The 16,695-nt window shown below is 38.6% G+C and overlaps 2 protein-coding genes across 3 annotated transcripts in view; both read left to right on the forward strand.

Moving 5' to 3' along the window:
- On the forward strand, nt 1–11,971 carry LOC311254949 (uncharacterized protein). Its single transcript, XM_084349032.1, has 4 exons — nt 1–178; nt 7,143–7,418; nt 9,820–9,933; nt 10,236–11,971. The coding sequence occupies exons 1-4, from the start codon at nt 109–111 to the stop codon at nt 10,304–10,306; spliced, it is 531 nt and encodes a 176-aa protein (XP_084205158.1). The 5' UTR covers nt 1–108; the 3' UTR covers nt 10,307–11,971.
- A 2,042-nt stretch (nt 11,972–14,013) lies between these two features.
- LOC311254937 (zinc-binding protein A33-like) overlaps nt 14,014–16,695 on the forward strand; it is a 36,137-nt gene continuing 33,455 nt past the window's right edge. The window contains exon 1 of one of the 2 annotated variants that reach the window (XM_084349012.1): nt 14,014–14,026. The gene's annotated coding sequence lies outside the window, so the exon portion shown is untranslated. Of the gene's footprint in view, nt 14,027–14,082; nt 14,127–16,695 lie in introns of those variants that run through there. The other variant, XM_084349014.1, reaches the window with a different exon arrangement.

Genomic DNA, 16,695 nt, shown 5'->3' on the forward strand with positions numbered 1-16,695 from the left:
AACAGAAACAGGTTGTGATGAAGCAGTCAGGGTGTTGAGGAGTGTGTGAAGCTCCGTCACATAGAGACATCATCAGTGTGGTGAAGTCCTCAGAGGACATCGACAACTATGGAGCTTGTTCCTCTCGTGTGTCTCTGTCTGCTGAGCTGCTCTGGAGAAACGTCTGCTGCTGGAGACGGTAAGAAAACTGATCATCACTCACTGAGAGTTTTTAATTCTCACTTTATTTCATCTGAACAGCGGAACAATGTGGAAACATGCTGGATGTTACAGTTTTTTTCCAATTGCTAAAACACAATTTTGCAAACTAGGCTGGTTTCATCAAAATACTTAACACAATTCACAAAACCACACACCCAAACTGCAAAATACCTCATATATCCTGCAAAATGAAGCACTGCAGCCAAAACTACATATAGCATTGTCAAAATCAAACTTTTGCACCAAATGGCACACACTTCATTCATATTACCAGATTTTTGTCTAACCAGCTACACACGGTTGGGCATAATGAAATGCACTCTCATCTTTAGTATGCTTTGCCATAATACTAAAATAGTCCAAATTGTTCACATGCACAGAAATATTTGCAGATACACACACACGCTGTTGAAACATTTATTTATTTTTCACCAAACAAGTCAGTGCAACATATGCACAGCAGATATATTTACACTGGAGTGAACAAAAATATGCTCACAAAACAGCAAACTGAAAAAGAAAATTGCAGAAAAAAGAAAAATAATTAGGCAGCATCTTGCCGGACAGCTGGGTCTGACCACAACGCCTCGTCCACATCACAGGCAATATCTTCCCTTGCCAGACATCGAGGGAAGAAGCGCCTTGAGTGCCTTATCCATCCCTGAGCCGGTCGTATACCTTCCACCGCCATGCCGAAAAGAACACTTCTATGGGGTTCAGAAATGGAGAGTATGCTGGGAGGTATTGCACGAGAAATGGAGGGTGGTCAGCAAGCCAGTTTTGGACTGGGGCTGCACGACGGAAGCTCTCGTTGTCCCATACTACAACGTACCGGTTTCTTTGATGGTCTGCATCATTCATGCGCTCTGGTGGTGTGAGAATGTTGTGGAGTCTGTCCAGAACTGAGAGAGTTTGGGCTGTGTTGTATGGTCCAAGGTCGGCAAGGTCTTCCATTGTTGTTGTAAAAAAAACTGGTGTTGCTCAACTGTGGTCTTTTAGTGCTTGTTCCTGATTGAAGTGGTAACAATTAACAATTGTTTGGCCAGGTGGCACATATATTGGCCAATTAGCTCATGTAGTGTCATTTTGAATGGTAGACATGTGACTTTATGTCAGATTGTTGTGTCTTATGCAGAGAACCGTGTTCAGTGCATTTAAAAAGTGCCAATTTGAATTGCAAAATGTGTCTAAAGCAGAGAATGTGTTTAATGCTTTGGAGACTTGAGAAGAGGTTTTGCTCTCTGTGTGTCAGTTTAAATATTCGTGCTATGCATGTCATTTTAGAGTGTTAGCTGGAATCAGCTGCTTCCTGCTTTAGTGTGTACAAATACCTGCTCAGCACGCTGTGACGTCACACATGTACCCTGATAATCAGCACACATTGATAGTATTGATTGGATTGATGCTCTATAATAGGGTTTCTCAACGGGGGCATTGTGGGGGGCGCTGGGAGCGTGAGGCACGAATGGCGGGCGCCACAACTTGGCTTGTACAAAGTTCATTTGAACTCTACATGTTAAACTTTCATGGTTTCCCAACTTTTTTAGTGCAAATAACCGACCTAAATAGTCTACGTTATGGGTGTTTCAATAAATTCTACTGAGCTACATGTTATGAGACCGGTGTGTGTGTGTGTGTGTGTGTGTGTGGTCGAGAGAGGTGAGCCAGCGAGAGTAGAAGCGGTCGAGAGGAAAAAGTGTATCTTAACGTTCAGATAGGCTATAATTTAATAAAAATAAAGCTGCTGTCTGAGACCGAGAACCCGAGTCTGCTCCCTGACCACGATCGGACGAGCCGAGCAGGAACGGTCTCCATAGTAACGCCCGTAAACAATAAATAAATCAATAAATAAAGCATGTACAGTCCTATATAGTCCCCCTATTTAAAATAGGCTTTTTTTCTTCTTTTTTTCCTTGGTTCATGTCAGCGTCAGTCCTCAGACAATGACCGTTGCTTTTCAAATGTTTATAAGCCTAGAGCGCATTAAACGCACGGGCGATTTCTGTTTTTTTATTGGTTATTGGTTTTATTGTTCACGTGAAGTGTGCGTGTTGTTGTCATCTCTGATTACATTAGCCTACTAAAACTAATTTTCAACAAATTCTGCTGTGGTGGTTCTTTCTTCCCAAGTTACACCTGGGTTTATTTTCAAATGTTGTGATATTGTGAAGTGATATAAACGTTAACCACTTCTATTCAGACTTAATATGCAATTCATTCATCATCCTCAAAGGCTGTGTGGCCTTTCTCTCAGTAGAAACACCAGTTTGACTTAAATTCTATCTCACAGCTCTTTGCAGAAAGATCCTAGCAACTCAAGAGCTCAGGGTCCCAATACAACTGAAATAACATGTTGTTTACCAGTTTCTCCAGGCATAGTGTTGAGTTATATACAAACATGACCTACTATATGTGTCAAAAACATACATTTTGGAGGCAAAGTTTAAATTAAAATCCATGCTTTCATTTCCTATAAATTGGCCAGATTTGCTCAGCTGCACATCATGTTGTTGGGGGCGTAAATACAACTCCAATCCAATAAAAACAGGGACTTTAAAGCAAACAACTGGCTTCCCTCATCATACAGTTTAGAAACATTATTTTAAGGCCGAAAAACTGCCTAGTGTTGCTTTAATCTGAAAAGGTTATAAAACAAACTCTGTGCTCTCCTTGAGTCCGGGGGTTTATTCCTCCAGAAGCTCTGTGCTCTGCCCACAGCTGTCTCCTCCAGAGCTCCACAGCTCCAGCTGCTGTCTGTCATTGATCTGAAACACCAGCATGTCCCTGCGCTCCTCTTGTCTGTTTGTGCAGTTAACCGCACAGCTGTTGACACAGATGTTTGCATTAAAAATGATCTGAACGACATCAACACCACAATCAGGCCGGGAGGTGAAGATCAGTGACGGCAGTTAGCTGAGGTGAAGCCCAGCAGACAGCTCGTGGGTACCTGTCACTCAAAGAGGCCACACCCCTGATTATGTTTAACTTTAAGCCTTGAATATAATTTAAATGAGTGAGTTATATAAAGATGCTCTTCCACACAGTTGTCATGAAGGGATAAATTAAGTAGAGAGACCAAAACTGTTTTTTTACACGTTTATTTCTGCTGTAAAGTCGGACATTGTAACATGAGCTCTTATGGGGATTGACTCACTTTTGGAGCCTCAAGTGGCCATTTGAGGAACTGCAGTTTAGGTGCTTCAGTTAGCAACATGTTAGCATGCTAACACACGATTAGGCCTTAAAATAATATTGCCATATTTTCAGGATATATCTTGATATTTTCGAATACCTCTATATAAATACTGTGACAATATTGTAGAGATGACTATTGATACTTAAACAATCAATCTTATCAATAATCATCATTAAAAGTGGATATAATGACTAAAGTATTAGAACAAACAGAACAGTCTGGTAAGTTCAGAAAACTTCATCACTTTACTGTAATACAGCCTTTAAAAGCTCTTATGACATATCATGATATAATGACATCATCAGCTGACCATACACAGTTTAGTCTCATATCACAATAACAATATAAAACTGAAATGTAGCCCAGCGCTAGTTAGCATGCTAAGCCTCACAGAGCCGTTAGCTTAGCTGAAGACTTTCAGATTTCTCCAATAATAAATCAGAGAAACATCAGTAAACATAATTCTGTTTAAAAAACATAATTCCTCTGACGTGAAGCTTTAATCTGATGTCCTTAGAAAGTACAGTGAACATATTTGAATTACAAAGTTAAAAACAACCTGTGTGTTCAGCTGAGGAACAGGATAGTTTGGTGGTTAGTTGTGTCTTTGAATCCAGTCCAATAAATCAAACATTCAACATTGAGCTTGTTGTTGGTGAGTGCTTTCATTAAACAGTTAAAGATGTCCGCTCATTTACTGCTGCGACTGGTTCAAGAGTCCCAGATGGACTTTTGTTAAGTGGTCAGAAGACACATCTGGCAGGGCCTCGAGCCCACAGAGCTGCAGCCACATCTGGAGAGATGACCTCTGTATCAAACATGCCTGATATCAGAGACACGCTGCAGATTATGTCTCTCTGTACAATGAAATTTCAGCCGTCTTTAGTAGATGAAATATGACTTTTACACAGTATTACCTGTCTGTTTCAAAACAATCTAACATGTGTTTGTTTTGCCTTTCAGATCAAGTCTTAACCTCTTGGGGTTCATTTTGATTTTGTGCGTCTCTGCCTCTTAATATTTACTCATTTTAAACTGTATAATACAAAGACCACAAGGAGCTGATACATGTCCACTACATCACTGTAAAGCAAACACTCTGAGGTTTATCAGGTGTGTTGATCTGATTTAAAGCTCAGAGAGAGTTGAACTGGTGAATGATTAAACAGAGAAAAAGTAAAAGTTTTATTTTGTTTGTTTCTTTCATTTCATTTTTTAAATTAAATGAATAAGTTATAATCTGGGCCATCAGGCTGAAATTCACAGGATCTCTCCCTCAACTTGTCTCAAATGTCTGAACCAAATTTTAGGCTGACAGACAGAAGAGGCGCTGAGATATTTTAGAAAGTGCAGTACAGATTATCTCCAGCAGATGTCCACAGAGCTCTCTAAAACTTCTCCAAAGTTACCAAATGATGATAATAAATCCCTTTAAGATGCTGAAAAATGTCCCTCAGTGTTAAAGTTGACGATAAAAAGATGTTGTGAGTGTTTAAATAAAGATTTACATATTTATTATCATTGAATCATGTCTCCTTAAACATATCGATAAAGTTTCTCTGTTATGTGGGTGTCCCGCTACCACAGGAAGTCCGACAACACTCACTTCCATATATGGTCACACAGGTAATTTAATTGGCTGCTGACTCAGAGTGTTTTCACGGTGCTGACTTACCATTGGATGAGAGCAGCTGTCAATAACACACATGTGGCGCTCGCGCAAAGATGCTGTCCTGTGATTGGCTGATGGAGTTAAAAGCCCGTTAGGTTCGTCCCTTTAGGTCGTAGAAATATGCTGATTGGTTGGTTTTGTTCCGGGGCGTTTACTGATTTCAGAGATACTGAACATCATTGGTCAAATCTTTTGTCGATACTTTAAATTGATTAAAATGAAGTTGTTTGGAAAGTTTGACGAGCGGCGCTAAAAATAAACGAGGGACACAATCGACTTTTATTGTGGTGGTTTTAACTTCCGCTTCCGTTTAAACGCGCTGGATTTAATGGGTGGACTTTTGTCTTTAAAACGAGCCGCTGTTCGTCTATAAATGTCTGTTTTTACACCTATAAATACATTTTAACTGCGGCTACACAGGCTAGCGAGTAAGTAGCTAACTGTTTACTGCCGTAAAGTGAGACGCTGCTGTTGTGATGTCGTAAATCTTTATCTTAGGTTCCTAAATGTGTTGATAAAACGAACATGTCAGCTTTCAGATGAGGTGTAATATGTGTGTGTTGACTTCTGTCGTCAACATGAAAATATGTTTTATGTTTATTTATTAACTTTACACGTAAATATCGGGTCGCGTGCATCCTCCGCACCTTATAACATTAAGAGACAGAACAGGTGAAAAAGCAGGTGAGTCCTGATTCTGATGACGTCACTCTCCACCTCTGCAGGTGTTTCTGTAAATGTCTTCTCAGGCCTGTCAGTCTGAACACTAACATCTGTGGGCCTGAACCTCTCTGTGTTGAACTGACTGGGATCACTCGTCACTTAAAGGTGGACACGTTTATTATATTATAGTTATACAACAACATCTTTTAAGTCCAAGAAGCCTGTGTGTTATTTAATCTAATGCTTTTATTCAGATTGTCTAATTACATGAAGAAGTAAAATAATTAATTACTGCATTTCCCAAAAAGCCTCCATATGAAGTCTTTTTACTGACGTGACAGAATAATGTAATCTACTTTATTAATGTAGTTTAGTCCCAGGTTCATTCTGGGTTCATGAATTTTAACTTCATGTTTAATATTTATGTCACGATCCTTCTGAGTCCCAACATCACAATATTCCTTTTATTCTTTTTTATCTCAGTAATGATCAAATAGTTTCGCTGTGAGCTGAAAGAAGCTCTTTCTGAAGCAGCAGTGACATTTGACGCCTCTGACATCATCAATATACTCGTCATCATCAAACTTCACCTGATATTCTTCACCTGACACGAGCTCTGACACAGCGGCAGCCATCATTTGGTCTTTTTGAGGTTCCCTAACTCAGGACAACAACTCCTGCACACTGTTGACCTCAATCAGGAATTAATTTAATAATGTTTTGGTACAAAGAGCTTCATCAGGTTCCATCAGGGAAATGCTGAATGCTTCAATGTTGCCTTTTGTTTCCTCCTTAAGTGTAAAGATACACTGAACTAGGTTTGTTATATTATTTTTATAATCATTAAAATATACTGAAAACTTTTAAGTTGGCTCTAAAACAAACTGAAATAACTTTTTCTTATTTCTTTGTTCAGAAAAAATATATTTATTGCATCACAGATATTTTAGTATCACAGGAAAGATGCAGACTCATCTTGTGACAATTCAAAATAAGTCAGGAAATCAAATAAATAAAACAACCCAGTTAAATCTTTCACAACCTTCTCTTGGCAGAAGTTCAACTAACTTTCTGGTTAATTTTTCTTTCAGGCAGCATAATTAAAGTAGTTCTCACTAACATGTGACACATCAGGTGTGTTTACCTTTGAACACTATGTTTTATATTTTATTACAATCTTTATAGTTCAGTTTAACAAGTTGACTGTATTTGTGTGTCTGCCTCAAACTGGAAACAGTTTAAAATGTTTGAAATATCGTCCCATAAAATGATGCTGGAGGCTTTTATTGTGTTTTTCTCTTCACACTGTAAACTGTATACAAGCAGAGTGTGGATGAACTAAATCCCAATGTTACATTAATAATGCTGAAACTGTCTCTTTATAATCTGTTGTTTATAATGTGTTCACAGGTTTAGCTCCAGAGCCAAATATCAAGATACTTGCTCATACAAAGGACCAGGCGCTGCTGCAGTGTGAAGCTCGTGGCACTCCACGTCCTACAGTTGAGTGGAAGGACAGTGATAATATCATTCTTCCTGCTGAGAAGCCACAGACCTCAGAAAGAGAGGGTCGTTCATACATCACTGTCAAGACTACTGTGACCAAGACTGACACCTATCGCTGTGTAGCTACGCAGGAGGAAAAAAGCCATCAGATTGCTGCTGTGATCCCTGTGTATATCCAAGGTGAGATTCTTCCTAGTTGTGATTTAACATGTAAATAATTTCAAATGTTTTACATCACACACACACACACACGCACGCACGCACGCACACACACACACACGCGCGCGCGCACACACACACACACACATGCTGATGGTTGTACACTGGGTGTTTGTGTTGAATAAACAAGTTTTCAGGATTAAATAGAGACAGAAAATAACTTTGTGTTCAGTCTGAATTCACCTTTTAGGAGCATGAACATCATTAATTATTGTCTTTGTGACGATGAACAACGTTTATTAATTATTAACACTATATGTGCTGTATGTGATACGCAGTTAGATTCCCAGTATTACACTCACTCTCTTTACAGTAAATATGTTTCAGAGGAAACATCTGAGGACAGTTATGAAGCTCATTGAGAAGTTTTGTGCATCATGAATCTCATAGTATCAAACTGCAACACACACAAATCTTTATTTTACTTTATATTCATCATAAAAGTGAAGTTTGAGTCAGAACAGTTGTGTTGGATTGCATCAGATCATTAATGTGTGCCTAATAAAGTGGCCACAGTGTGTTTGTTAGTCTGTGTGTAATTATACATGACTACAATATGAGCACATACACTTGATTCATGTGTTCATTTAGTTAATTAATCAGAGAAACTGTGTTCACTGAGAGAGAAACACATCTGAGCTCTGTCTCCTCGAGTCACACTGGTGCTGCTTCTGGTTCTGATGCCACAGGATCTTCATCACTAAATCTTTGTCTCAGTGACATAAAGAATGATGTTGGTACCAGCTCAGGTCCACTGAGGAGCTCAGACTGAAAGTTGTTGTGATATACCATATGTAACTCAATGTTTTGAATTCTTCTCAAAAGCACTTCATAAATGTTAGGACGGAGCCACAAAATCAAATATCAAAATATGTTTGACCAAACATGCACAACAGTGATATCAGTATTGTGGGGATGTTCTGAAGGATTTCTATACATGGAGCACATCAGGCCCAGGTGTGTCCCATGCTGCTGATGAAGCTCCCAACAGGTGTGCAGCCCTGGAGACAGAAAGCACAGCAGCAGCAGAGTGAAGCCGTCAGAGAGGCCGTCACTGTTAGCTCTGTTTAGATTAGAGAGATTAGAGAGAGACTTTATTAATCCCAGTGACAAACTGCAGCGTTACAGCAGCCGAGTTACACATGAATCACACAACAAACAGCATGAAGACACTCAGACAGGAAGAGAAGAGTTTACTCACTGATGACTTTATTATTTTATTTCTCAACTACAAACTGAACTCACACTGAAAACTAGGAGCAAACTTTAACTCTGAATATACACAATGATAGTTCCTGTAATAATATGAGATCATGGAGGCTTTGAACTGAGTTTTACTGGACAGTTAACACTTGTCATTAGTACCATTGTATTCAGGCTGTAACTACGAGTCTCCAACATTAATTATCAGTTTATAATTGTAGTCATTGTGACTATTAAAGCAGCAGAAGCTGATCAGAGATCTCCTGAAGGATTTGATGCTGAAGGATGAATTCAGATTCAGAAATCATGAGCAAACCTGATGTTTCACAGCAACATAAATGATCCAACTCTTCAACATGTTCCTGAAATAAAACATGGATCCTGCTGTGATCTTTAGTGAGCTTTTGTTAGCTGAGACAGAAGAATTGTTCTGATTATATTATTTAACATCTGTGTGGAGAGATGTGAAACTGTGTCTCAGTCTATATGTGTCTGTAAGAATCTCTAAATATTGATTCTGTTATTTTATTAATGAGTTAAAGTATATTTATGTTTAATAGTCGGAGCTTCAACAGACTCGCGCTTCATAAAACCTGCGACTGTGTGTTGATCTGCTCCCATCAGGCCCAATAACTGTGGAGCCGACCAGCACCAAGAAGCTCACAGTGATTTTAACCTTCATGTTTCTGGACAGTAGTCAGTGGTGGAAGAAGTACTCGGATACTTTACTGAAGTGACAGAAGCAGAAACACAAAGTAAAAATACTCTGTTACAAGTAAAAGTCCACCTGAGTAAAAGTGTAAAAGTATCAGTAAAAGTGTTGTGAAGAAGTTTTATATTTTATCAGATGATCCTGTGTTTTTACTGTCAGATCAAAGTGATGAATGTAACTAAGTCCATTTATTTCTTCACTGCTGGGACCAGAACCAGAAGCAGCCTCTGAGCTGTGGAGCCCAGCAGGAGGAAACTGGACCTGAGATCAGAGCTAACATCACTGTTCCTGCTCACATTCATCCCAGTGGAGTTTTCATGTGAAACAAGTTCAGGTTTCAGGAGCAGACTCACCTTTAGTTGTTCTGTGTGAGCTGTGAGGTCCAGTCTGCTGTTTATCATCTGCACTGACACTCTGACTGATGCTCTCACTGTTCATCTGTTTCAGGGTCGTCTGTTGGAGCGATTGTTGCTGCATGGATTGTTCCTGGAGCTGTTGCGATTGTTGCAATTGTTGCTCTAGTTGTGGTTGTAATCATACTTGTATGCTGCATACCTAGAGGTAAGTAGTTGTTAGTATTGTATCAACATATTATATAACATTCTTGGCACTCTTCTTAGTGTTGTTATTCTTCAATGTGTGCTTCACGTCACGGGTTGCATCACACTAAATTGTAAGAAGGGTTAGTATCAACATATTAATGATGAACAGACACCACAACTCATTCTTTATATGTATCTGATGTTCAGAGTCTTGACAGTTGTTTTATCCTCTCTGACATTAATCATTCTGTGTGTATTTACACTCAGAGTAGGATCAAGACTTTTGGGAGTATAAATTTGTTTTGTTTCCTTCTGATCCAGGTTCACCACCAGTCAGAACCAACAGACAAACAGACGCTGAACTGAGCCCAATTAACCCCAACCCCAATTAATTAAAATTACCATTACAATGCTGGATGACGGTGAGGATATCTTGTCTGGACTTATTTCAGGTGGAGAAGTAAAACCTGGTTTTAACATTTAAATGAATCTGAGGTTCAGGTCAGGATTGGGGTTGTGGTAAAGCAGATAGTTGTGATGGCAGCAAAGGAAGGTTGTTTGGGTGACGATGTGCATGTAGCTCATTCTGCCTTCATCACTATGTCCCATTACCACGGCAACAATCTCTCCCTGAACCGTCCTCATGTCCTGAACCTCATCCAGATCATAGACAGTGAGATCACAGCATGTCTGCTCCCTCAACTAACGAGCTAACTTACAATTAATATACAAAATATACACATATACAGTCCTCGCCTTTATCTCACAGCACTCAGTCACAAATAGTGTCCAAGTCAAGTGTAGGACACAGAATCCTGCCATTAGGGACCTAATGAAACCAGAACAAGACCGTCCAAGTTTTATATAAGTGTTCAGAGCCGAGGGGCTCGGACCAAAAAGTGCCGTCACAAGTAGCTGGTTCGATCCCCGGCTCCTCCCGTCCACATGTCCAAGTGTCCTTGAGCAACAGGCTGAAGCCCAAACTGCTCCCGATGGTCAGACCAGCACCTTGTATGGTAGCTCACTGCCATCGGTGAGTGAGTGAGTGAGTGAGTGAGTGAATGGATGAATGAGGGCAGCAGTGCTGTATAAATGCCGTCTATTGACCAAATATTATCAGACTGCTTGTAGCGCTTAAAGCTCCTGACTGAGCTCCACATGTGCTTTAAAACCATCAGACTTCACTGAACTAAAGCCTGCTGTTAACACTGTCAGTCAGTGTGAACACTTTGTAGCTACAAGTAAATATAATGTGACTTATATTTTATATTCTGGTTGTTGGTATTATTGGACCATTATCTGGCCCAAAAAATATTTCCATGTTAAATCAGAATTATGAGATAAAAGAAGTAAAGATTATGACATAAAACGTCAATATTAGTAAATGAAAAGTTCAAAATTATGAGAAAATGAAGTAAAATGAATCGACATAATTCATTAAAAGAATCAGAATTATGAGATAAAAACTCTATCTCATAATTATGATTTACCATGGGAACATTTTATTTTTATGAAGGCTTATTTTATTTTTTATATTTCTATGCTTCTTTGTACTTGTTAAGGTTCTGATCCAGAGTCTGTCAGGTCCATTTACACACTGAACTCTACACTCAGTGTCCAGTTTATTAGGTGCAGCAGCTGAAGCTAATGCAGTCTGATACAACAGTCGTGCAGTAAATCCTCCTTCATGAAGGTTTAATGTTCAGTTTGTTGTTAAAGATTCGACTTCATGATCAGTTTGGAGGCTGCAGTTTGTGCAGCTGTTGAACTGTTGTGTCTTATTCTGGCAACTGTTTTTATTATTCATATTTTAGTTTGAGCCGGGTGTCCCTGATAAACTGGACCCTGAGTGTTTACTGTTGGTGACTGATGTTTGAATTGTGGCTCTCAGAGTTCATGTATGTTTCTGTTGTTCACTGATGATGCACTTGTAGTGTATCAGGTCACTTCAGGCAGCGCTTCATCATTTCTATACAAACGTTTGAATAAAACTGCCATGAAAAATGAAAAATGCCAAAACTGTGTGTTGTGACTGTTTCTGATGTTTCTGTGTTCAAACTGTGATCAAAGAAATAAAAGTGATTTTAATTTCTGGGTGTGATTCTGAGATGATCTGTATTTTACAGCAGCTGTCAGGATACCAAAGAGACAACAGAGCAGATAAATCCTCTTTAAAACAAGTTTCTAGAGACAGTTTACCTCCCTGACAGCTTCATGAATGGAGATTACAGCTGAATGTAAAGAAATCCTCATGTCTGTGTGACGAGGCCTGAGTCTGTGAGGAGATAACATGATCCAGACCTGCTGACGGCTGCTTCTTCTCAGGACTTTGTCAGCAGGATTGAGAACAGGGACTTGATCTTCTGCTGCCAGAGGTAACAGCTGTTGATGAGGTCAAAGCATCTGAGAGAGAAACAGCTCCATGTTTTAATTACTATCATTTATTTATTCTCACAGCTGGAGCGTTAACTGTTCATGCAAACCAAACATCTCCTGTTGCTGCTCTGCACCAGGTGTCTCTCTTCATCAAGCAGCCACAGGAAGTGAAACCTGTCAGAGACATTAGCGCCACCTGCTGCTGTTTGACTGAAGTGTTTTGAGCTCCTTCTGTTTGTGTGTCAGGTTGAATGATGACAGGAGGAATCTCAGGAGGACAAACACACTCAGTGAGGCTGTTTTACACTTTTATGGAGAGCTGATTGTGATGTGTGTTGTTGTGGCATCATTACTGCTGCAGATGTGTGTGTCTGAGTGTGTGTTTGGTGTTTGTGCCTCACACAGCTCTCTTCTGGAGAAGAAGGGTGATGTTAGCTGAAACACAGAACTGACTGAATAACTGTGGCTGATGAAATACTCTGACAAACAAAGGCTGCTTTCAGAAGACTTCAACAAGTACATTTGACAAATAATTCATTGATCCTGTTTGAATTGTGTCATGAATCTCTCATATGATGTTTTTCAGTTTAAAAGATAATTTTCCAAGTCAGTAAAGTTTCAGTTTGTCATTAAACTAATTAAATATCAGACGTCATTATAAAGACTACACAGCCAACAGTGTCGTTAGTGACGTCGTCTCGTAACTTTAACATTGTAGAGCTGCTCACAGAACTGAACCAGAACCAACTCTCTTTTTTACGAGCTCTTCTGAGCCCAGTTGGCTCCATGTTGGTGTTGGTGACGTGTGTTGATGAGACGATGTAGTTCACTGAGCGCTTTAACACAAAAGTACATGAAATTTTACTTTATTAATAATAAACTGCGATTTTAATGTCTTGAAAAAATGTTTTTCATTGACAAATATGTTGTTCATGGCACAAGCGGGATTAAAGGTGTATTTTACTCTTGCCATTGACCACAGAAGAAGAAGAAAATCAGAAGAAGGAAAATAATAATAGAAGAAAATCAGAAGAAGAAGAAGGAAAATAATAATAATAAGAAGAAAATCAGAAGAAGAAGAAGAAGGAAAATAAGAAGAAGAAGAAGAAGAAGAAGAAAATCAGCAGAAGAAGAAGAAGAAGAAGGAAAATAAGAAGAAGGAAAATAAGAAGAAGAAGAAGAAGGAAAAGAAGAAGAAGAAGAAGAAGAAGAAGGAAAATAAGAAGAAGAAGAAGAAGAAGAAGGAACAGAAGAAGAAGAAGAAGAAGAAGAAGGAAAAGAAGAAGAAGAAGAAGGAAAATAAGAAGAAGAAGAAGAAGAAGAAGAAAATCAGAAGAAGAAGAAGAAGGAAAATAAGAAGAAGAAGAAGGAAAATAAGAAGAAGAAGAAGAAGAAAATCAGAAGAAGGAAAATAAGAAGAAGAAGAAGAAGAAGAAGAAAATCAGAAGAAGAAGAAGAAGAAGAAGAAGAAGAAAGAAAATAAGAAGAAGGAAAAGAAGAAGAAGGAAAATCAGCAGAAGAAGAAGAAGGAAAAGAAGAAGAAGAAGAAGAAGAAGAAGAAGAAGAAGAAAATCAGAAGAAGAAGAAGAAGGAAAATCAGAAGAAGAAGAAGAAGGAGACTGAACAACAACACAGATCATATTCACCTCCTCCAGCCTAAAAACGTCTTCTGAGTGAGTCCATCAGTAACAGAGAGAAGTGGAGACTCCGCGCTGCTGCGGACACTCACACTGGAGGTTAGTGACGCTCAGTCAGCTGTGGCGCGTTAACGCTCCGCCATGTTGGACTGTACACACATCAAAGTGAACGGGGGAGCTGCGTCTTTCTGGATAAAAAGTACTGTAACGTTTACATTCCTCAAACTACTTCAGCGAGCCGGTTTCATACTGAAGGAGGTGTAATGTACGTGGAGTAGAGACAAGTGTTGTGTTACTATAAACTCGGTAGTAGAGAGGAGTGTGAATGACTAACATGGTGGAAAGTCACTGTCAGAGGGAGATAGTGGAAACTGTTTTGTTTCTTGGTGTCTTCCTACTTGTTTTAAATGTCTTTAAAATGCTAATTTAATGTCTTTAAGTGTAGTTTTATGCCCCTGTAAAGCACTTTGCCTTGTGTCTCTTGTGAAGTCATGAAAGTCTCAGTTTGTTGTTAATAAAGTAAAACCTCATGTAGTTTTGTGTTAAATTGTCAGTGAACTACATCATCAACACACGTCACCAACACCAACATGGAGCCAACTGGGCTCAGGAAAGGTCGTAAAAGAGATGAACATCACAATAAATCTGCTCATATTGACTTATTCCAACATGGAACTTATTCATTATCAAACATTTTTAGTTATGGAATTATTATTATTATTATTATTATTATTATTATTATTATTATTATCAACAAATACAACTATTAAGTATTATTTTAGGAAAGTTAAGGGTGATTTGCATATTGTGTAAAAAAAAATTAATAAAAATAGTTTTCTTTAATACAAATTGCTCCTTTAATCACAAGAACAATTCACATTAGTTCTTAAAAGTTCTTTTACATCCTTTGATCCTGGTGTAGTTTAGTTAAATTTAGCTTTCAGTCCATGTCATTATTTATAATGCTTTAAAAATTGTGATACTGAGTTTAGCAAACCTACATTTTAAGTGTCCCAGATTATCAAAACAAATTCAGACACATTTTTTATTTTTCTTTGGCACAATGCTCACTGATGGATGAGGCATATCTCCTCTGGGTATGATATGTACATTATTTCTTCTGGTGTGAACTTAAAACATGTTAAGGGTTTCAGAAAGGTATCATGTCTGTTTGCCGTGTTAGATTGATATCACGATATGTCCCTAGAGTCAAAAGTTCAAAAATAATGTCCAAGATTGCCAAAATTCACCTGCAGATATTTGTTATTAATGGATTAAAAGTAAAAAAAAACAGACACCTGAAAATCTACTTAAGTACAGTAACAAAGTATTTGTACTTCGTTACTTCCCTCCTCTCAGTGGGCCGACACCCAGACAAAATATGACAGCTGCAGGCCTGGTGATGACGCTTTTATTCTGAAAGGTTTGTACCGGAAGTGCCGCAGCTTCAGGCTGAGGAGCAGAAACAGGTTGTGATGAAGCAGTCAGGGTGTTGAGGAGCGTGTGAAGCTCCGTCACATAGAGACATCATCAGTGTGGTGAAGTCCTCAGAGGACATCGACAACTATGGAGCTTGTTCCTCTCGTTGATGCTCTATAATGATGTGGCGTCTTCACTATTGTGTCTGTGTGTGTGCGTGCGTGTGCGCGCGTTGTCTCCTTCCTCCTCCTTCAGAAGCTGGAACCAGAATTCTGACTTTCTGTCTGAACTCGAGTTGATTATAAAAAATATGTAGCAGCTCGAGTCCTGCTCGAGTTTCTTCAGTTGGTTTGTGGTGGGTGGAGCAGGGCTTTATGTTTGATGAGATATTACATACAGGGCTGACGCTACCATCGAGGTCACTGAGGTCGTGTCCTTTTCTGGGTCTTTGAAAATCTTAATACATTTATTTCTTTGGTAAAACTTTATAAAATCTATCACATCGTTAAAATAAACAATTATATATAATTAAAAACGGCAAATTCATAGTTAATTAAACTTTATTTAACAGTTATTTCACTGTTAACAAGCAATGAAACGCTTTATAAACGACTTATTAGCAATTGTTTATTGTAATTGATGTTAATAATAAATACTGTATGGTTCATTTATAAACATCATTTGGATGAATTGCAGCTGATGTTTTTAACCTTTACTTAATAAATGTTATATTACTGCTACTGTTATATTGCTACTATTATAAATATGCACCATGTATTGTGGAAGTCAGTTGTCCATATTTAAAGTTAAATTAAATGAAACAAGCTGACAGTGGACAGTGACATGTAGTAACACTGGTCTGGTCCTTTAAACATTCAATTCAATTCGAAATACTTTATTTAATTTAAGGCACGTGGAGTAGTTGTACACAGATACAAACCAGTCAGCACGTTAAGTACACAGCAGGTTAAGTACTCAGACAAAAAACAAGTAACATAGAATAAAAAGACTAAACAAACTAAAGGATATTTACAGTATTTACATGATGTGCAAGGTAGCATTGAGGTAGGTTGGGTTGTGCATGAAGCTGCTCGCACACATGGAAACATGCTGACACTTACAACACTTACTGCACCAAGTGTGTGTATTTTTCATGTGGCAGCCTTTATGTACCGTGTATTTATACTCTGTACTGTGTATTTATACTCTGTACTGTGTCCTGCTCAGAGGCACAGGATCCATTTCAATTCGCAGAATGAGTTTATATATTAATTCATTATTTCCTCTGTATCCACAAATAGGAGAAATGGATGAACCCTATGTGTCTACGGCTATACGGGTCTGTTGAT

This window comes from Pagrus pagrus (assembly GCF_965226575.1).
Source record: "Pagrus pagrus genome assembly, chromosome: 3".
Classification (NCBI taxonomy): domain Eukaryota; kingdom Metazoa; phylum Chordata; class Actinopteri; order Spariformes; family Sparidae; genus Pagrus; species Pagrus pagrus.

What these genes read in the sequence shown, in the direction of transcription:
- LOC311254949 (XM_084349032.1), top strand. Translation starts at nt 109, where the DNA reads ATGGAGCTTGTTCCTCTCGTGTGTCTCTGTCTGCTGAGCTGCTCTGGA. An exon ending in GATCCCTGTGTATATCCAAG is followed by an intron (nt 7,419 to 9,819) that starts GTGAGATTCTTC and finishes CATCTGTTTCAG; the next exon opens with GGTCGTCTGTTGGAGCGATT. An exon ending in TGTATGCTGCATACCTAGAG is followed by an intron (nt 9,934 to 10,235) that starts GTAAGTAGTTGT and finishes CTTCTGATCCAG; the next exon opens with GTTCACCACCAGTCAGAACC.